The 23,280-nt window shown below is 40.9% G+C and overlaps 1 protein-coding gene across 1 annotated transcript in view; it reads right to left on the reverse strand.

Moving 5' to 3' along the window:
* The window catches only part of LOC126193003 (dynein axonemal assembly factor 10), a 217,218-nt gene that overhangs the window by 122,361 nt on the left and 71,577 nt on the right, over positions 1-23,280 (reverse strand). The window contains exon 4 of the mRNA XM_049932651.1: positions 5,143-5,273. Coding sequence (XP_049788608.1) covers positions 5,143-5,273 — 131 coding nt within the window. The remainder of the gene's footprint in view (positions 1-5,142; positions 5,274-23,280) is intronic.

Genomic DNA, 23,280 nt, shown 5'->3' on the forward strand with positions numbered 1-23,280 from the left:
CAAAAAGGGGTGAAAGACAGAAAACAATAATGTACATCATGATTCAGCATCCACAAAAAAATTCTGATCAATTTGGGGCACAGATTCACATTTAGGACTTGGATGCACATACCAAGCTGCCATCCTGATTCAAGTTATCCACACTTTTTCCAAATTACTTCATGAATGTAAATGTAGCTTCCTCTCTCTATTGCCCTAATCCAAATTGAGTCTGTGCCCCCATCTCTGATAGCATACTTGTTGACAGGATCTTAAATTTTCACCTTCTTCCTTTTCAACATGAAACTTCAAATGCCTTTAAAACTGGCTGTGGCAGCTAAATGACAGGCCAGAAAATAGTAGCAACAGTATACCTTCTCCAATATGGATGTTGTTTTTGTGGTCTTCAGACCAGAGACTGATTTGATGCAGCTCTCCTTGCTACTTTATCCTGTGCAAGCCTCTTCATCTCTGAGCAACTACTGCAATTTACATCCTTCTGAATCTGCTTAGCATATTCATCTCTTGGCCTCCCTCTACAACTTATACCCACCACACTTTCTTCCAATACTAAACTGGTGTGTCCTTGATGCCTCAGAATGTATCCTACCAATCGATCCCTTCTTTTAGTCAAGTTGTGTCACAAATTTCTCTTCTCCCTAATTCTATTCAGTACCTCCTCATTAGTTACGTGATCTACCCATCTAATCTTCAGCATTTTTCTGTAGCACCATATTTCAAAAGATTCTATTCTCTTCTTGTTTAAACTATTTATCATCCATGTTTCACTTCCACACATGGCTACATGCTTTCTTTTCCATAGCCAGTCTACATTTTATGTCCTCTCTAGCTTGACCATCATAAGTTATTTTGCTCCCCAAATAGCAAAAGTGATCTACTAGCCCCACGAATTGTAAGTGTCTCATTTCCTAATCTAATTCCCTCAGCATCACCTGATTTAATTCAACTACGTTCCATTATCCTCGTTTTTCTTTGGTTGATGAACATCTCTTATCCTGCTTTCAAGACACTGTCCACACCATTCAACTGCTCTTCCTGGTCCTTTTCTGTCTCTCACAGAATTACAATGTCGTCATCAAGCTTCAAAGCTTTTATTTCTTCTCCATGGATTTTAACTCCTATTCCAAATTTTTCTTTTCTTTCCTTTACTGTTTGCTAAGTATACAGATTGAACAACATCAGGAATAGGCAACAACACTGTCTCACTCCTTTCTCAACCACTGTTTCCCTTTCATAACCAGTGGCTAGCACACTGGACTTGCATTCGGGAGGATGATGGTTCAATCCCGCATCTGGCCATACTGATTTAGGTTTTCCGTGATTTCCCTAAATCGCTCCAAGCAAATGCCGGGATGGTTCCTTTGAAAGGGCATGGCCAACTTTTCACCCAGTCCTTCCCTAATCCGATGAGACCGGTGACCTCGTACTTTGGTCTCTTCCCCCAACCCAACCTAACCAACCTTTCACAACCCTTGACTCTTATAACTGCCATCTGGTTTCTGCACAAATTGTAAATAGCCTTTTGCTCCCTGTATTTTACAGCTGCCTCCTTCAGAAATTGAAAGAGAATATTCCAGTCAACATTGTCAGATGCTTTTTCTAGGTCTAGAAATGTAAGTTTGCCTTTCCTTAACCTATCTTCTAAGAAAAGTTGTAGGGTCAGTATTGTCTTGCTTGTTCCAACATTTCTACAGAATCCAAACTAATCTTCGCTGAGATTGGCTTCTACCAGTTTTTCCAATCGTCTGTAAACAATCTGTGTTAGTATTTTGCAACTAAGACTTATTAAACTGATAGTTTGGTAATTTTCACACTTGTCAGCAACTGCTTTCTGGGGAATTGTAATTATTATATTCTTCTTGAAGTCTGAGGGTATTGCCTGTCTCATACATCTTGCTCGCCAGATGGAAGAGATTTGTCATGGCAGGCTCTCTCAAGGCTATCAGTAGCTCTAACAGAATATGTCTACACCCAGGGCCTTGTTTCGAGTTTAGTCTTTCAGTGCTCTGTCAAATTCTTCACGCAGTATCATATCTCCCATTTCATCTTCATCTATGTCCTCTTCCATTTGCATAATATTGCCCTCAAGTACATTGCTCTTGTATAGACCCTCTATACACTCCTTCCATATTTCTGCTTTCCCTTCTTTGTTTAGGACTGGTTTTCTGCCTGAGCTCTTGATATTCATACAGGTGGTTCTCTTTTCTCCAAATGCCTCTTTAATTTTTATGCAGGCTGTATCTATCTTAACCCCTAGTGATAAATGCTTCTACATCCTTACATTTGTCCTCTATCCCCTGCTTAGCCATATTTCACTTCCTGTCAGTCTCATTTTTAAGACATTTGCATTCCTTTTCACCTGCTTCATTTACAGCATTTTTATACTTTTTTTTCCTTTCATCAATTAAATTCAATAGTTCTTCTGTTACTGAAGGATTGCTACTACCCCTCATCTTTTTACCTACTTGATCCTCTGCTGCCTTTACAACTTCATCTCTCAAAGCTACCCATCTTCTTCTTTCCCCTGTTGTCAATCATTCCCTAGTGCTCTCTCTGAAACACTCTACAACCTCTGGTTCTTTCAGTCTATCTAGGTCCCATCTCCTTAAATTCCTAACTTTTTGCAGTTTCTTCAGTTTTAATCGACAGTTCATAACCAATAGATTGTGGTCAGAGGCCGCATCTGCCCCTGAAAATGTCTTACAATTTAAAACCCGGTTCCGAAATGTCTGTCTTACCATTATATAATCTATCTGAAACGTTCCAGTGTCTCCAGGCCTCTTCCACATATACAACCTTCTTTCATGATTCTTAAACCAAGTGTTAGCTATGATTAAGTATGCTCCATGCACAATTCTACCAGGCGGCTTTCTCTTTCATTTCTTACCCCCAGTCCATATTCACCTGCTACTTTTCCATCTCTTCCTTTTCCTACTATTGAATTCCAGTCCCCCGTGACTATTAGATTTTCATCTCCCTTAACTATCTGAGTAATTTTTTGATCACATCATGCATTTCTTCAATCCCTTCATCATCTGCAGAGCTAGTTGGCATGTAAACTAGAGCTACTGTGGTAGATGTGGGCTTCGTGTCTACCATGGCTACAAAAATGCATTAAACCTACTCCTGCATTATCCATATTTGATTTTGTAGTTATAACTCTGTATTCACCTGACCAGAAGTCTTGTTCCTACTGCCACCAGACTTCACTAATTCCCACTATATCTAACTTCATTAACCTATCAATTTCCCTTTTTAAATTTTCTAACCTACCTGCCTTAGTAAGGGATCTGACATTCCACACACTGATCTGTAGAACACCAGTTTTGTTTCTCCTGATAATGACGTTCTCGTGAGCAGTTCCTACCCAGAGATCCAAATGGGGGACTATTTTACCTTGTACAGAATCCTGAGTGCAGTCCTATGAATTAAATGTCATTGAAAGGAAAGCAAAGGCTGAAAAGGGAGTGACACGAGATTGTGGTCTATGTCTAACGCTATTCAATCTGTATGTTGAACAATAAGAAAAAAGGAACGAAGGAAAAATTTGGAAAGGGAATTAAAGTTCAGGGAGAAGAAATAAAAATTTTGAGAAAGAAGGGCATTAATCTACCTGGCTGTGTTTAAAATATTTGATTTGCACTACTAAGTTTGGCATTGCCCATTCTCAAGTGGATCTACTTTAACAGATGTGGGACCCCCAGAAAAAAAGTGAGGTTTGCCAATGATACTGAAATTCCGTAAGAGATACCAAATGAGTTGGAGGATCAACTGAGTGAAACGAATTGTGTCTTGAAAAGAAGTTGCAAGATGAATATCAATCAAATTAAAATATGAGTAATGGAATGGAGTCGAATTAAATGTGATGATGCTGAGGAAATTCGATTAGGAAATGAGACACTAAAACTAGACAAGAATAGAACAGAAGCTTTTTAAATGTAATGTAGCAGAAGATTACTGAAGATTAGATGAGTAGATTCTACAAATAATGAAGGAGTATTGAACTGACTTTGTAAAAATAGAAATTTATGGCACAACTTAACTAAAAGAAAGGATCAGTTGATAGGATGCATCTACAAGGATAGAAAAATCATCAGTTTGGTGATAAAGGGAAGTGTGGGGGACGTAAAAATTGTAGTGGGAGACCAAAGCTTGACTACAGTAAGAACATTCAAATAGATGTTAACTGCAGTATTTATGCAGAAATGAAGCGGCATGCCCAGGATACACTAGTGTGGAGAGCTGCATCAAACCCATCTTCATACTGAAGAACACAACAACAACAGCTTACGATAGAAAACAACATACATAAGTATAATGTAATCAATAGCGATAAGTTTCATGCAATCACATTCTCAGTTCATACAACCTAAATCTCCTGAACAAGTAGTTCAATGCTGACTGAGAATGAATAACACTGGAAGGAAATGTTGAGATGGATAAGAAAAGTTATGTTCATGCAAGGAGGGGGACCTTCTTAATTAACATATTCTCTGGATGAGGAGTCCAAGTTTAAAATTCATTATCTCTGGTGGTCATTTCTTGTCAACTAAAGGTAGACAGAATTATAATTCCTCTCACATGACCCAGTATACAAATTTCATACAAAATTAGTGTACAGGGGGAGATGAATAGCAAAGAAATTGAAGGAGTTATAAATTCACTGAGGTGAACAGGTATGATCAGATACTAAGTAGGATACTAATGGTTTATGAACTCTACAATAAGCAATGTCTAACAATTTTAAGTATCCTTTTAGATAGGTTTTTTCCTGAGAGACTTACAAATCCAATAATAATGTCATCAACAGAAAGGGATATTGGATGGAGCTGAGAAAGACAGACCAATCTTTATCACCTGTGTTATTAAAAGTTTTTGTAAAGATGATGTACTATTAAGATGTTACATGTTATGCTAACAATAGCTTCTTAAAAGTTTAATGTTTTGTTTCCATGTATGGTTTCATTAGTTGAGATATAGAAGCCACAGGAAACCATGAGAAACTATGTAGAAATTATGTTACTTACCATCACGACTTCCAGTTACTATGTAGAAATTACGTTACTTACCATCACGACTTCCAGTTACTATATAGAAGCCACAGGAAACCATGAGAAACTATGTAGAAATTATGTTACTTACCATCACGACTTCCAGTTACTATTTCAGGAGCACCACATCCCACATTTAATCCACCAATTCCATCAATACAGTTGATAATTTGTTTGTGTGCTGAAGCTGTGTACACTGGGTTTGAAGTGTCCTCTAAATTCCTGAATAATAAGAAGAACACAAACTGTTCCAGGGCATATGCTATGAAGCAAAAACAGCACCACAAATAACAATAAGTTTATTAAGAAAGATAATAAACTCCTTGAGTCTGTAATCATTATGAATTTTGGCAAATAGTATCATTTATACTATGTAATGTATTTTTTAGTTACTTCACAAGTGGCATATTTCGGCTATTGCCATTGTCAGATCTTAAGTTTACAATTTGTGAAATGAAACTGACACCAGTTGCAATAAAAACTATGCAATTTTTTTTCCTTCAGACCTGATCATAGCAGTAGCTGATATGAGACACTAATGTAATTAATGACAACATACAGTAAGTCACACTGATGGTATTATTCACAAAAAAAAAAAAAAACAGACTGGTTTATACAAAAACAGCAGTATCTTTCAAGACATAAAATCACAATTGTTGCATTTAAATAGGCAAAAAATTAACATTTTGTATGATGTGTGATTGGAAAGTTTTAAGAATGGATCCGCTACTGCTTACTGGCTTGATGAGCACGTGCACGGAGGGTGGGGAGTGAGTCATTGCCTTGTCCTTGAACGCCCTCCTACAGGAAACTGCGTTTCCTTCATTCAGTTCTTGTGGCAGCTGGTTGGGTGCAGATCTACCTGCATGAAAATGGACGTAAAAACGGAGCAACGAATTTGTGTGAAATTTTGTTTTAAAAATGGGAAATCAGCTTCTGAGACTTACGAACTATTAAAAATAGCTTTTAGAGATAATTGTATGAGCCAGTCAAATGTTTTTGTCTGGTTCAACAGATTTAAAAATGGCTGCATTTCATTTGAAGATGAACCACGGTCTGGCTGTCCTTCTGCCTCAAAAACGAATGACAATATTGTGAAAGATCATGACTTAGTGTGCTCTGATCATAGATTTACAATTAGGGAGATGGCCGATGAACTTAATTGAAGTTTCTATTCAGTTCAGACAATTTTAACTGAAGATCTGAACATGTGTCGAGTGTCTGCAAAATTCATTCCAAAAGTGTTGTCAAGTGACCAGAGACAATACAGACTTAAAGTGTGCCAAGGACTGATTAATTGGATTAAAGATGACCCAGAGTTGTTAAATACGGTAATTACAGGTGACAAATCATGGGTACATGGATATGATCCTGAAACCAAAGTGCAGACTTCGCAGTGGAAGACTCCAGGTTCACCACGACCAAAAAAAGCACGGTAAAGCCGGTCAAAGGTGAAGACAATGTTGGTGATTTTTCTGATTCTACCGGTATTGTGCATCATGAATTTACCCCTGGAGGACAGACAATTAACCAGGAATACTACAAATGTGTCATTGAGCGTTTGCGCAAAAAGGTGCGGAAGAAAAGGCCTGCATTGTGGAAAGACAGGAGTTGGGTGCTACATCATGACAATGCTCCAGCTCATCGTGCCTTCTCCATCGTTGAATTTTTCACCAAATTCAAACTTCCTGTGCTTCCACAACTGCCGTATTCCCCTGATTTGGCCCCTGCAGACTTCTACCTGTTTCCTAAACTGAAATTTTCACTGAAAGGGAAGTGATTTGACTCAACTGAAGACATCCAGGCAAATACGGAGAGCGTCCTTAACACACTTCAGGAAAAAAATTTCCAGGAATGTTTCCAAAAGTAGAAACACCATTGGAGTCGGTGTGTTCAGTCAGAAGGGAACTATTTTGAAGGAGATGCATCACAGTAGCATGTAAGTAGCACCACTGTACAATTACAAGCCCATTCTTAAAAATTTCCAATCACACCTCGTACTCTGTGCAAAAGACAATGATGAATACTAAATCAAAATAAGAGTAAAAAACAACTATTAACATTTGAAATGGGAGTTAATCTACTTATATGTATGCATGTCTGTCAATTCAGCTAACACGTCTGATGGTATTTTCTCACTAAACATTAAACAGTACTGTTTAAATTAATCTGTAAAGTTATTTTATCCCAGTAACTGCCCTTGTAGCATAATACATATAACATCTTCTATTGTATGGTTGGATTTTGATCTTAACCATCATAACATTGAGATAATGATGCAATGAGTTTTGGTACATGAATATCATTTTCTCATCAGGAGATAACATTTCAGCAAGGGTCTCAATAACCTAGGTCACAGTCTTCATGTACTCATATTAAATCTCCCACAGACATTCCACTAAATTTAAATTTGGAGAATTGCTGAATTTTAATACAACCATTTCCTTACCAGTAAGTCATTTCTTTCATTTGCAGTTGCATAACAAATTTGAAGAACTGGTGGTCCCCTCTCCAAGACAAATGAAAGCATTTCCTTGTACCAATCATATGAGAAAATAACTGATAGCTCATCTTACTATTATATAAAGATAAGTCGTCGTTTAATGTTGCTACCCAAAATCTTGAAAAGTACTTGACTGATTTACTTCAGATTTTTACATAATACTCTAATGAACATTCAGATGGACAATGCTATACATTATGCAATACATGAAAGATATTAATATATATGTAATATGCAAGGGGGAAAAGTTGCTATCAAAACCTCAAAAACTTCTTGACTGATTTACTTGAAATGATATTCTAATCAAAATTTGGATGGACATGGACTGCATACTTTTTAATAGTATTTATATATGCAAAATGTAAATGGGAAATGTTGTTACCAAAACTCTTGAAAAGTTCTTGACCAATTTACCTTAAATTTTGAAATGATATTCTAACATACATTCGGATGGACATAGGTTACATATTTTTTAATACATATAACAAATATTTAGGTAATATAAGAAGGGAAAATGTTGTTAACAAAAATCTCAGAAAGCCCCCAAATTGATTGAAAATGTGGACAGACATAGCCTACATATTCTTTAATGTGCAGAGATATAGATAATATATATGAAGGGGAAATGTTACCAAAACCCCAAAAAGTTCTTGAGTGATTTACTTTAAATTTTTATACAATATGTAAATAATAATTCAGATGGACAGAGGCTTTATATTTTCTCAAACATCAATGTAGAAGTTTTCTGTTAAAACTGGCCGCAAGACAGAAAATTCTGTGCAATGAAAATGTATGGTAACATTTTCTTTCTCAGGGACAGTTTCAGCTACCCTGCAGGGCATGTACACTGTCAGACTGTCAGAAAAAAATCAGCACTGGTGCCATCTCAAGGTCAAGCAGGGGAGCCAAACTTGGAGAGATGATGAATCAAACACCACAAACTAGAATAGTGTATGTCGCTTTGTACAGATTCTAGGACACAATAAAACTAGGAAGTTCTTTATTGAACACCCTGTACTGTCATTGTCTTCACACATCCATTGATACCAATTATCCCAACCAGTTTACCCAGTCATTTTAACATTTTTTTTTAGTATAATCTAAAATACAGTCAGGTCCCTTCTCTATCATTCCCAATTTTGTTCTTACAGTTACATTGGGTGCAATCATTCTTCAATAACCTCCTCATTACCTGTGGTCATCATAAATAGATATACAAAGCATGTAGCAGACAAAAATTTAGGCCATTTGCACTGTGGGTGACATTGTGAGGCATGGAAAGCAGCAACAAAAAGGAGAATGTGAGCACTGCAAAGCACATTACAGTTAATACTGTGTGTTATCTGTATTCCTTTCCTGCCAATACAAGCAACAGGTGTGGCCATCTGTGGTTTTCTCGGGATGGTACAAGCATCACAGAGTACATTTACAAAGATGACAGACATAAGACAAGCGTTGGAATGCATTTACAAAGCTGATAGATAAAAAGCAGTCGTAAGTCCTACACTGCTAGTCTTTTTGGAGTATAATATGTGTGACATAGGAGCTACGTCGCTCATCTCCAAAGTGTTAAGCAACTTCAATTCCCAATCGAGGTTTTGTTTGCAATAACAATAACCAAAGCTCAAGGTTAGAAGAGGGATAAGAGGACAGAGAGGAGACAGGGAAGAAATGGACACAGAGAGGGGCAGGAGTAGATAGACAGAGAGAGGGAGGACAACACACTGGACAGAGGGGGAGGGGAAAAGTAGATGGACAAAGAGAGGAAAGAGGAGGAGATGGACAAAGAGAAGGTGCAGGAGGAGAGGGACAAATAGAGGGTGCAAGTAATTTAGGATGTATAAGGAATTACCGTACATATTTAGCAAGTATTGCCAGGTTTATTAGTATAATATAAGATCACAAGACAAAATATTAAACACCCCATTAGAGGAGAACTGGTATCATGTAATTCATGAGATTGAAATGGCATCATGACGAAGAGTTTTGTGTGTGTGTGTGTGTGTGTGTGTGTGTGTGTGTGTGTGTGTGTGTGTGTGAATTGGGGGGGGGGGGGGAGGCATGGGGCGAGTACATGCATGCATATCCCAGCCAGTTTTATGGAAACAATGCAGTACAGTATAGTGAACGTGGAGATGTTACATAATGGTAAAAAGGAGTTATTGTGTTAGACATGCCCATAACCACACTGTGAATGAAGTTTCCTGAGTATCTGGTGTATCAATGTGGACTATCCAACATGTCTACAAGGAACAGTGTACCACTTACAGCCATATAACATGGCATACAAATACTAGTAATACAAAATTCTAGCCAACAATGACTGAACGCCAGTGCCACATCTTGTCAGTAAGAATCAGTTCCAAAGCAAAAGGGAGTTGTTGTTGTTGTTGTCAGTGAAACCAGTTCCATCTCAAGTAGATTATGAGTGAACGTAATGGCACACAATGGACATCTGGAGTTGGGTGCCTCCAAAAAGACGATTGTATACAGCACTACATAAAACTACACAGCCTGAATGGGCCAAACAATACAGTAACTGGACAGCAGCTGACAGGAGGTGTATAGCCAGGGAAAATAGGTCACAATTTTGCCTCTTTTCAAATTATGCAAATTGTTGAGTGCACTGATGTTCCAATGAGGGGTTTTAACCTGTAGCATGTGGAAGGTGTAGTTCATTCCATAGCTTGGGCTCACTTATTCAAGTTATTATGAACATGAACTAGGACATTTAGGTCACCATTCTGGCTGACAAAATATTGCCCTTTCTTCTACATCTTAATGATGAGTATTTTATGGACACTCCCATCTTTCAAGAGACAACAGCCATGTCCACAGGGCTGCATGCACACATTCCTAGTCTGACAAACACTCAGGCACCTACCATACCTCAAGTTACCCATTAAATCAACAGATTGTAGTAGCAGAGAAAATATCTAGGCCTACTGGAAACAGAGGATGAAACATTATCAATCAACATCCACATAATCTGGCATATCTGAGGACACTTGTGCATTCTCTTCCTCACCAAATTGACCCACTATTAATAACATCCATAATATTGTTATAACATATATAAAACTAATATTTTCTATGGTTGGCTTAATACTAATTTTTTGCCTGGTGTGCTTTGGTTAGGGTAGACCTATTGCAGAAATTCACCAACATTTATCTTATGGTTTAAGTGTAACGTCTGATATTGTCACTACCGCAGTTGATAACCATACCTCCAGGCCATCAAATGCAGGAGTTAGAAAGAGAAGTTAAACTTCCGTTTCACTTTTTCTCTGCCTTTTGCTATAAAATACTTCATGTGCAGTAGTCCGTAGTGAATATATTTTCATTGAATTGAAGTATTTATTTTACATTTTTTTATGGGATGACAATATTTTCCATTCACACAAGTCCTCTTCCAATTTTCAACAGTCTTCTCCACATTGCAAGCTTCACTACTTCATCAGTCAAGTCAGCAGCTAACAGCATATGAGTTATTTTCTTTATCTCAGGTGACAAACTCGGCACGTATACTTTCCCTTCTCTCTGAGGAAATACCAAGTCATTCACTTGTGTGAAAATTCTGATTATGGTTGCAACACTAACTAAATAGTTTGCAGCAATCATCCTCTGAACTGTATTTAAGCACTAAGACTATGCCCCTTTTTCATCATTTATGAGATGAAGCAGTAGTTACAAACTAACCAAAACTGAACTTGATAAAGGAGGCAATGCTAACTGTGATATCACATATCGATATCAACCCACAACCACAAAAATTGGCAACAAAACTGCAAGTTTCTGTCAGATGCCAACAGCAGTCATGCAAGATCCAGAAGCAACAATGGTGCACACCCACAGAGACACACCTCCAGCAGCTCTGTACCATGAGCACCCTCTGCCGCTGTGGTACCAGACAGCTGGCAGCAGGCACACAGCACACTCACACTTGCCACTTCGCTACTTTACGCTACGCAGACACTGCCTAGTTGTGGTTTCAACGCCATCGCTCGTGCTTTAGTTCAGAGAGCCTCATCCACGTTGCTATTATATGAGCTGGACTTTGTTTCTTGCTGCATTATTTGTAATGAGTCTTCATACACTTTGAGAAATACAAGTTAAGTAAATCTTCTGTTTGTTGTGTTTACTTGTTCACTAATCATTTCTGCTCCTATCCACTTTCCCTATGATGACAGTTGGCACACCACTTTGTAGCACATCTCTCCCTATCATTGTGTACAAAGCCATACACAACATACCTGGCGATGCAATGAGTGCTAGAGCCTGTGTGTGCTTTCTTCCTGTTGTGTCATCTTTTTAGTTCGTTTTTGCTGTTATTGATTATCTTCTGTTTCCCCAGTGTTTGCCTTTTCGTGCTCTTTATGTTCAAGGTTCTGAGGTTGCTGCTTTTGCCCCCCCCCCCCCCCCTTCTGCTTTCTCTGTGGTTATTTGTCTTGTTATTCTGCTCATTGCTCCATTAATATGGCTGCTATGCCACAATTGCCTGCTGCACTGCCTGCAGCTGATTTAACTCAGTTTATTCAGTTTAAGAATCAACAAATGGCACAACTGCTTCAAGTGATGAATCGGTTCATGAGGGCATAGATGACTTCACATAAGACACAGAACCCAATGGCAGCACCACCATTTGCATGTGTGTCACCATTTCATGAGTTTGAAGAAATGAAGGAAGACTGGACATAGGACCTCACACAATTCAAAATACGTTTCACAGCACATCACATACAAGGCACTTAGAAACATTCTTATTTCTTGGCCATGTTGGGATTGACTGTTTACAGACATTGCGCAAAACTTTTTCCTTCATCAGACCCTGAACTAGTACAATATGAGGACCTATTGCAGATGCTTATGAAGTGTTACGTGGACACGATACAAGATGCCCGTTAAAAATACTTTAGGTTGCGTGAGCAACAAGGGCAGACGTGCAATCAGTGGGTTACCGAATTGCAAGGTCTTACTAAACAATGTAGATTCAAATGTGATTGTGGCAAATACTACAGTAATGCAATTATTTGTGATCCATCACGCACAATGTAGCTGACTGTCAAATTCAGGAAAGGAGTCTTAAATACCCAGCTCCTTCCTTGCAACAGGTTCTGCAGATTATAGACTGTCAAGATTCTTGCGAAAGCACAGAACACAGTTTTGAAGTGGTGCCTGTCTGTTCCATGCCGTGGACAGCCCTGACAAACAGATATCACAGTCATAAATAGCAGTCAGCCAGCCACAGCCACAGCACTTGCATAAACACGTTTCATGCCCAGCATAAATTGTGAATCATGCCTGCAGTGTAATACAGCACAAGATCGCCTATCTTGCCCCTCGTTTGAAAAGAATTGCTTCCTTTTTGCGGCAATTGGGGACATGTGCGGTCCATGTACTTACAGAAGAGTAAGGCACCCCCTTCTGCTACTCCTTCGCGCAAGTCTTAGTCACAAACAGTGTGTAGTGTGTTTTCATAGCCCCACAGCATTGTTAGTGCAAAACAACAGTGTAACAGCTGTTCACAAAAGACTCCCATTTTATCTGCGGTGCTACATGAGGATAACAAACTTTTTGTGTCTTTGAGTATTTCTGGACAATCAGTCCCTTTGCTACTTGACTATGAAGCTTCACTGACTTCGCTTAACAATAGTACTTCTGAATTGCTTGGCAAACCTAAGTTGTGCACATTGCGCCATACGCTGATGGTATATAATGGCCAAGGCATTCCAGTCATTGATAGTTATCCCTTGACGTGCATGGAAGAATTGATGGATACAATTAGTGGAGGTCATTATTTTTCCAAAACTGATTTGCACAATGCTTACTTGAAAATTCCTCTGGATGAGCAGTCGCAAGAGGTCTTCATCATTAACACTCATCTGGGGCTCTTCAAATTTTTGAGCTTGCTGTTTGGCAGTGCTTCCGCATCTGCCATATTTCATCACTTTCTGGAGTAGCTGACTGCAAAAGTTCCCATTTGCTCGAATTATTTAAATAACACGGTCGTCACAAGTCACACTCCTGAAGAACACATTAAGCAACCTTTGCAACCTGTTTCAAGTGTTGTCTGCTGCTGGTTTCAAATGTAACAGAGGCAAATGTGTGTTTTTTCAGACTGAACTTGAATACTTTGGACAAGACATTAATAGCAAGGTTGTTCACCCATTGCAATCACACTTGCTTGCTATCCATGACCTTTCAGCCCCACGCAATATGTGAGAATTACAGTCTGCATTAGAGAAGCTCGCATATGACAACCAGTTTATTCTTAACACTGCTCAAATCATGGGTCCGTTGCACTGCTTGCTCAGAAAGAATGTTCCTTTGATTCAGTCGCAAGAGTGTCAATCCACTTTCCAAAAATTGAAGGACACTTTGCTTGGTGATCAATGCCTTGTTCATTTTGATCTACCCAAACACAAGGTCTTGGCTGTAGATGGTTCCTCTTATGATATTAGTGCAGTTTTTCACATAAACTTGGTGCTGTCGAGGCTGACTGCCTTTGCTTCAAAGTTGTTGACCAAAATGCAATGTAGTTATTCATAAAATGAAAAGGAGGCTCTCTCCATCGTCTGTAGTGTTACTAAGTTTCACCGGTATCTTTTTGGCAGAAAAGTTTACTTGGTGACTGACTATTAACCTCCGCAAACTTTGTTTAATCCTTTTCAGTCAGTCCCAAATTGCACAGCACAGAAGCTCCAAACTGGGCTCTTTTTTTGTCAATTTACCAACATGAGATTGCATATCGGGCCACTTCTAAGCATGCCGATGTAGATGCTCTTTCTCACCTCCCAGCTGGCCCAGATTCAACATTCACTGAGTTCTCTGCTTCTTGTTGCTACACTGATGGACAAGACACAGATGTTTTGCATAGCTTTCCACTTAATCACCAGAAAATTGCCCAGGCCACAGCTGTGTATCCTGGTTTGCAGATTCTGTTACACTACGTCCATAACGTTTGGCCATTTTCTTCCACACAGATTCATAGCTCTGTGGTTCACTGATTTTGCTTCGCACCATCAATGACCAGTCTTATGTTGTGGTTCCACAGGCTCTCCAGCTTGAAGTGCTTCATTTGTTACACCAATGTCATCGTGGTGTCATTCACATCAAGCAGATGGAGCAAACTCATTGCACTTGGCACAGCTTTGACGTGAAATTGAAGAGTTCACTTTTCAGTGCTAAGCCTGTGCTGAACATCAGTCAGCTCCAACTCAGCAGTTCTTTCATGTCCCAAACCACAAGCACTTTGACAATACATGTTGGCTTTCAGCATATTTCCCTTCATAGTTCCTAAGCACTCTACTATGGCTCATTCCACAATCTAGGTCTTGTCATTTATCTTTTGCCTCAATGGATTACCATAAGTGACTGTGACTGACTGACAAAATACCCCAATTTGTTGCCACCAAGTTTAAACAGTTTTGTACCACCTCTGGCATCAACCATATAACAAGTGCACCAGTCCATCCACAATCCCACATCAAAGCTGAATGCTTTGTATGACGATTGTTATGTGGATGGTGCCACCACATCTTGCTTCAGTTGCTGCAACCACAACGGCGTGCAACACCCACTCCGCTCACACAAGCGAAGTACCACACTAACGATTTGTTCTTTTACAGGTTGTATCATGGATGGAGGTGCTGGGAGCATGGCATCGTTGTACATTTTGGACGTTCTCTGTTTCTGATGCAGAGACTGAGAGGAATGCAGAGATGCCACCAGACTCAAATTCATCCATGTGAACTGTGTGATCTTGCCTGAGACTTCGTGCTTTCAGATCCATGGCTGCCTGACACAGCAGCCCTCATTGCATCCAGCTCCTGTGGGCCTTGTGCTATCAGTGCTGGTCCTGTAGCCGAAGGAATTCAATGCCCTTTCACAGTCCTCACCTTCTCGACAGCCACCATTGTCTGGGGATGGGCCCCTCTTCCCGGTGGCTGTCCCAAATTGTGCCTCAGGTTCCTATGCAGTTGTCAAGATGCCTCTGTATTCATTTGCTGCTCTGCCACTGGATGTAGGTGTGTGCCCTCTGCACATGCCCAGTTGTTTGGCTGGTGTTCCTGGACGGGCTCAGGGCATACGCTGGGGTGTGGGGGGCTCAACACAAGCCTCAATTTCAGCTCTCATCTCCTCATTGCCGCCTACATCCAGCAACCCCCCCCCCCCCTCCCTGATCTGTTTGTTCATCTGTGATACACGATAACAGTGAGGAGATTTGGGGGAGGGTGAGGGATGTAGTGTCACATACTAATATCACCCCACAGGTGTTAAAGTTGCCGACAGAATTGCAAGTTTCCGTCACGTGTTAATAGCAGTCATGTAGGATCTGTTGGAGACAATGGTGCACACCTACTGAGCCACACCACACCTCCAGTGGCTCTGTACCGTGAGCACCCTCTGCCACCACAATACAGAACGGCTGGCAGCAACCACAAAGCCTACTAGCACTTGGAGCCACTTTGTTACATGACAGTATGTAGATGCTGCCTAGCCTGACTCTGACACCACTATTAGTCCTTTAGCTTAGACACACTCATCCTTGTTGCTACTGTATGAGCAGGACTCTGTTTCTTGCTGCATTATTTGTAATAATTCTTTGTATGCTTGGAGGACAACATGTTAAGTAAAATTTCTGTTTGTTGTGTTAACTTGTCGGCTAATCATGTCTGCGCAATTGAGGTTTTTACCAGGCAGCACAGAATAATGTGAATATAAATTTTGTATTATGTGATTCATTATTTTAGTGCTGACACAGTCAGACAATAGACTACACAGCTAAGGAAAAAGCATGAATATCATTTTCATCATATTGCGAGAAACGCATGTAACAGTGTGCATGCATAAGTGAATACATTAAATTTGTATAATTATATAATGTTGTCTGATTCTGCTTAAATTTTATAGGTTTAAAATCGTGAGACATGAATATATGCGAATGTTTTAAAGATACTCCTGAAGTTTTAAGGCAATGTTTCAAATGTAACCTCTTAGTTATATGTAGCCCTTATAAAAATAATTTAAACGACCTGATTTCCATATTTTGTGTAACAGTTTCTCAACATTTTGGTCTTTCATAATTTCATGTAAGCTTTTAATGCAGCCTTCCACTTGAAAAGCAAAGACAGTTTACTGCTTTCACATTTCAAAGCACTTGTTCACCAGTGCATCTCAGAGCATCTCAGTATCTGCACTGGTCATTTGCTTTTTGGCTGTGGTAAAGTGACAAACAATGTGAACAACAGTTCGCTCACAGCATGTGAGACATTGGAGGTAAATTAGTCTTCACTGACTCAAAATATTGTAGCAAAGGGGCTCTGAGCACTATGGGACTTAACTTCTGAGGTCATCAGTCCCCTAGAACTTAGAACTATTTAAACCTAACTAACCTAAGGACATCACACACATCCATGCCCGACACAGGATTCGAACCTGCGACTGTAGCGGTCATGTGGCTCCAGACTGTAGCGTCTAGAACAGCTCGGCCACTCTGGCCGGCAAATATTGTAGCAAATGAGAGTCTTATGGCACCAGGAAAAATTAATGGATATACCCCAGTATGTTTATTGCCAATTGCATTAAGCAAGTTCATTAGGCACTGTACATAAACAAAGGTAACCTGCCATTCTATCAACACAAGTCAAATTGCAAAATCAATTGCTGCCATTTGACTCCAGTGACTCCCCATTACTTTTGGAAACTGTCAACCACATTGTGGATGATCCTTGTACAATTGTGAAGTCACTGAACACAACCAAAAGGATGCTAAGAGCACTGCACTACCATGTGCTTCAAAGCCACTGAACAAGGCTCCCTGATGTTATACTGTACATTTGTAATGGCTGAATCAGCAGAAAAGGCAGACTTACAGCCAAGTGACAGCGATAATAAACATTAGGTTAACAGGCAATCAGAAATAGAAATACTTGCAAAATGTTCAGAATAATACGTTAGAACACTCGATGCCTCAAGAACAAAGTGTAAGATCTAGAATTAGCTTTAAATAATTTTGCTGCTGTGTTGTTTGAGACTTTCAATTGCTTCATTGGTTCCCAGGCATCGCATCTGATAATGCTGTGGAAGCTGCACAATATTTCACCAAGACAGATGCTTGTCTTCAACTGCTTGCTGATGCATTTCTGCAGTGGCTCACCAATCTAAATGGTGATTATAATTAAAGTTAAACTTTCAAAATGCTGTTTAAATAAAACCACTGGTCAGAATGATGTCAAATTGCAACAGAATATTATCAGAGAAGGGGGAAAACATATGGCAGAAGAAGAAAAAAATAGTGTGAAAATTGATAAATAGATGGCACTTTTAGAGTTAGAATGTGTAAATGAAAACATCTGTCATGCGCATGACCCATTGAAGTTGGTATAAACTTGCCAGGTACATGACTTTTCCTCCTTTCGTGTCTGCAACGTTCACCATGACTGTCTCAATGCAGGATCGCTCTCTGCTTGTAAAGCTGTATTACAAGAATGATGACTTTGCAAACGTTGCTCTGCAGAAGTTGAGGACACTGAAGGGTTTGAAAAAGGCATTGTCCCGATGATTGCCATGGGTCTGGAGAAAACAATTCAGAAATTTGAAAAGACGGGTTCTTCTGGTGTGCTACCTGGTAGAGGGAGGAAACAAATTGATTCGGCGTCAGTGGAAGCAATGACCACAGCAATGCAGGAGGAGATGAGTAGTGGTGCGCAAACATGAAGAGCACAGACAATTGCCCGAACACTGGACATACCCGTGACCACAGTGTGTAAAATCCTACAAAATACCCTTCTTTGCTATCCATTCTACATCTACATCTACATCCATACTCCGCAAGCCACCTGACGGTGTGTGGCGGAGGGTACCCTGAGTACCTCTATCGGTTCTCCCTTCTATTCCAGTCTCGTATTGTTCGTGGAAAGAAGGATTGTCGGTATGCTTCTGTGTGGGCTCTAATCTCTCTGATTTTATCCTCATGGTCTCTTCGTGAGGTATACGTAGGAGGGAGCAATATACTGCTTGACTCTTCAGTGAAGGTATGTACTCGAAACTTTAACAAAAGCCCGTACCGAGCTACTGAGCGTCTCTCCTGCAGAGTCTTCCACTGGAGTTTATCTATCATCTCCGTAACACTTTCGCGATTATTAAATGATACTGTAACAAAGCGCACTGCTCTCCGTTGGATCTTCTCTATCTCTTCTATCAACCCTATCTGGTACGGATCCCACACTGTTGAGCAGTATTCAAGCAGTGGGCGAACAAGCGTACTGTAACCTACTTCCTTTGTTTTCGGATTGCATTTCCTTACGATTCTTCCAATGAATCTCAGTCTGGCATCCGCTTTACCGACGATCTACTTTATATGATCATTCCATTTTAAATCACTCTGAATGCGTACTCCCAGATAATTTATGGAATTAACTGCTTCCAGTTGCTGACCTGCTATTTTGTAGTTAAATGATAAGGGAACTATCTTTCTATGTATTCGCAGCACATTACACTTGTCTACATTGGGACTCAATTGCCACTCCCTGCACCATGCGTCTATTCGCTGCAGATCCTCCTGCATTTCAGTACAATTTTCCATTGTTACAACCTCTCGATAAACCACAGCATCATCTGCAAAAAGCCTCAGTGAACTTCCGATGTCATCCACAAGGTCATTTATGTATATTGTGAATAGCAACGGTCCTATGACACTCCCCTGCGGCACACCTGAAATCACTCTTACTTCGGAAGACTTCTCTCCATTGAGAATGACATGCTGTGTTCTGTTATCTAGGAACTCTTCAATCCAATCACACAATTGGTCTGATAGTCCATATGCTCTTACTTTGTTCATTAAACGACTGTGGGGAACTGTATCGAATGCCTTGCGGAAGTCAAGAAACACCGCATCTACCTGTGAACCCGTGTCTATGGCTCTCTGAGTCTCGTGGACGAATAGCGCGAGCTGGGTTTCACACGACCGTCTTTTTCGAAACCCATGCTGATTCCTACAGAGTAGATTTCTAGTCTCCAGAAAAGTCATTATACTCGAACATAATACGTGTTCCAAAATTCTACAACTGATCGACGTTAGAGATATAGGTCTATAGTTCTGCACATCTGTTTGACATCCCTTCTTGAAAACGGGGATGACCTGTGCCCTTTTCCAATCCTTTGGAATGCTACACTCTTCTAGAGACCTACGGTACACCGCTGCAAGAAGAGGGGCAAGTTCCTTCGCGTACTATGTGTAAAATCGAACTGGTATCCCATCAGGTCCAGCGGCCTTTCCTCTTTTGAGCGATTTTAATCATTTCTCTCTCCCTCTGTTATCTATTTCGATATCTACCATTTTGTCATCTGTGCGACAATCTAGAGAAGGATCTACAGTGCAGTCTTCCTCTGTGAAACAGCTTTGGAAAAAGACATTTAGTATTTCGGCCTTTAGTCTGTCATCCTCCGCTTCAATACCATTTTGGTCACAGAGTGTCTGGACATTTTGTTTTGAGCCACCTACCACTTTGACATAAGACCAAAATTTCTTAGGATTTTCTGCCAAGTCAGTACATAGAACTTTACTTTCGAATTCATTGAACGCCTCTCGCATAGCCTTCCTCACACTACATTTCTCTTCGCGTAATTTTTGTTTGTCTGCAAGGCTTTGGCTATGTTTATGTTTGCTGTGAAGTTCCCTTTGCTTCCGCAGCAGTTTCCTAACTCGGTTATTGTACCACGGTGGCTCTTTTCCACCTCTTACGATTCTGCTTGGCACATACTCATCTAACACATATTGTACGATGGTTTTGAACTTTGTCCACTGATCCTCAACACTATCTGTACTTGAGACAAAACTTTTGTGTTGAGCCGTCAGGTACTCTGTAATCTGCCTTTTGTCACTTTTGCTAAACAGAAAAATCTTCCTACCTTTTTTAATATTTCTATTTACGGCTGAAATCATCGATTCAGTAACCGCTTTATGATCGCTGATTCCCTGTTCTGCGCTAACTGTTTCAAATAGTTCGGGTCTGTTTGTCACCAGAAGGTCTAATATGTTATCGCCACAAGTCGGTTCTCCATTTAACTGCTCAAGGTAGTTTTCAGATAAAGCACTTAAAAAAATTTCACTGGATTCTTTGTCCCTGCCACCCGTTATGAACGTTTGAGTCTCCCAGTCCATATCTGGCAAATTAAAATCTCCACCCAGAACTATAACATGGTGGGGAAATCTACTCGAAATATTATCCAAATTATCCTTCAGGTGCTCAGCCACAACAGCTGCTGAGCCAGGGGGCCTATAGAGACATCCAATTACCATATCTGGGCCTGCTTTAACCGTGACCTTCACCCAAATTATTTCACATTTCGGACCTCCATCAATTTCCTTCGATACTATTGAACTTCTTATCGCTATAAACACGGCTCCTCCTTCACTGTCCAGCCTGTCTCTGCAGTATACATTCCAATCTGAGTTTAGGATTTCATTACTGTTTACATCTGGTTTCAGCCAACTTTCTGTCCCTAGTACTATATGGGCGTTGTGACCGTTTATTAATGAGAGCAGTTCTGGGACCTTTCTATAGATGCTCCTGCAATTTACTATTAGCACATTAATATTGTTATTCCCTGTTGCATTTTGCCTACTCCTACCTTTCTGTGTCTCAGGAGGCGTCTTGTCGGGCCTAGGGAGGGAATTCTCTAACCTAAAAAACCCACATGTGCACTCCACATGTACTCTGCTACCCTTGTAGCTGCTTCCGGCGTGTAGTGCACGCCTGACCTATTCAGGGGGACCCTACATTTCTCCACCTGATAGCGGAGGTCGAGAAATTTGCACCCCAGATCTCCGCAGAATCGCCTGAGCCTCTGGTTTAAGCCTTCCACTCGGCTCCAAACCAGAGGACCGCGAACGGTTCTGGGAACGATACTACAAATAGTTAGCTCTGATTCCACCCCATGAGCGAGGCTTTCCGCCTTCACCAATTCCGCCAACCGCCTGTACGAACTGAGGATGACCTCTGAACCCAGACGGCAGGAGTCATTGGTGCCTACATGAGCAACAATTTGCAGTCGGGTGCACCCAGTGCTCTCTATCGCCGCCGGCAGGGCCTCCTCCACATCTCGGATGAGACCCCCCGGCAAGCAGACAGAGTGAACACTGGCCTTCTTCCCCGACCTTTTCGCTATTTCCCTAAGGGGCTCCATCACCCGCCTAACATTGGAGCTCCCAATAACTAATAAACCCCTCCCCCCGTGTGCCTGCTAGGACCTTGCTGAAGGAGCGGCCACATGTCCACTCACAGGCAGAGCGGGCGATGTCACACGGCCAGCCTCCACATTGACCCTCCGCCTTGTGCGCCGTGAATGCCGCTGAACCCGCCACTCCCCTTGGGGAGAGGGTGGCCCAACCGTGCCCGGTACCCGCGAAGATGTCTCGACAGCAGGGACAGTGGGTGAAGCATGTAACACCTGGCGTGTACAATGCGACGCACCAGACTCCCCACTGCCGCTACACTCTGAGGCAGCAGCCTGAAGACGGCTGACTGCAGCCATCAACACGTTCAGCTGTTCATGAACAGTGGCCAGCTCCTCCTGCGACCGTACACAGCAGTCACACATCCTATCCATCCTAAGAAATCAATTTACTGTAGAGAGTTAATCAACATTTAAATGGACTGCTAATTCACTAAAGGCGGCTGACTAAACTATGGTTGCTAGCCACTTCTTGTAGAAAACAATGAATAAGCACTACCTGTCTCTGGACTGTATTGAAAACAAACACTAGCACTACTGGCACTATGGTTGTCTAAAGGGACTCTTTGACTGTATTCAAAACAAACACGAAATCTATGGAACACTATTACTAGCACTCAACAATTAAAGCTTCCTAAAAGCAAAAACACATGGAAGAAGAAGTGGCAAGTAAGAAAAATACAGTTAATACTAAGGTAGCTCGCTGCACAGCAGATGTGAAGCGGACGGCAGTTACGACGACATTCAAAATCTCCCACATGCATGAGTTGCTTCCTGTTGACCTGCCAGCAAGAGAGACTTTTGCTTTACAATTTCTTGCTCCAAGGAAGTGGACAATGATTGGCCGTGGAAGATTTTGCAGACAGACGAAGCCATCTTCCATCTGACAGGATATGTCAATACACAGAATTGTCTAGTATGGGCAACAGAATATTCACACGCAAATCAAGCAGTACCACTTCATCCTGAAAAGGTCAATGTGTGGTGCGGGTTTACAGCATCATTTATCATAGGGCCATATTGTTTTGAAGAGACAGGTGCTTCCCATTCTGTTTCCTGAACGGTCACTGGTAAACACTAGGAGTGTCTCTTCCGCAACCATGGCATTCATGCTCTCCAACAGCTTGGATGTGTGGACTGGATCTTTTTATGCTGGATGGCGCACCTCCACACATTGCAAATCAAATTAAGCAGCTGCTGAAGCGCCATTTCGGAAATGCTAGAATTATCAGCGTCTATTTCCCTACAGCCTGGCCATCCCAATCACCTGATCTTAATCTGCGCGACTTTTCAAAAAATGGTTCAAATGGCTCTGAGCACTACGGGACTTAACATCTGAGGTCATCAGTCCCCTAGAACTTAGAACTACTTAAACCTAACTAACCTAAGGACATCACACACACATCCATGCCCGAGGCAGGATTCGAACCTGCGTGACTTTTGGCTGTGGGGCTTTCTGAAAGATGTTGTGTTCAGTGTTCTGATTGC

Source organism: Schistocerca nitens, chromosome 1, assembly GCF_023898315.1.
Source record: "Schistocerca nitens isolate TAMUIC-IGC-003100 chromosome 1, iqSchNite1.1, whole genome shotgun sequence".
Lineage (NCBI taxonomy): Eukaryota > Metazoa > Arthropoda > Insecta > Orthoptera > Acrididae > Schistocerca > Schistocerca nitens.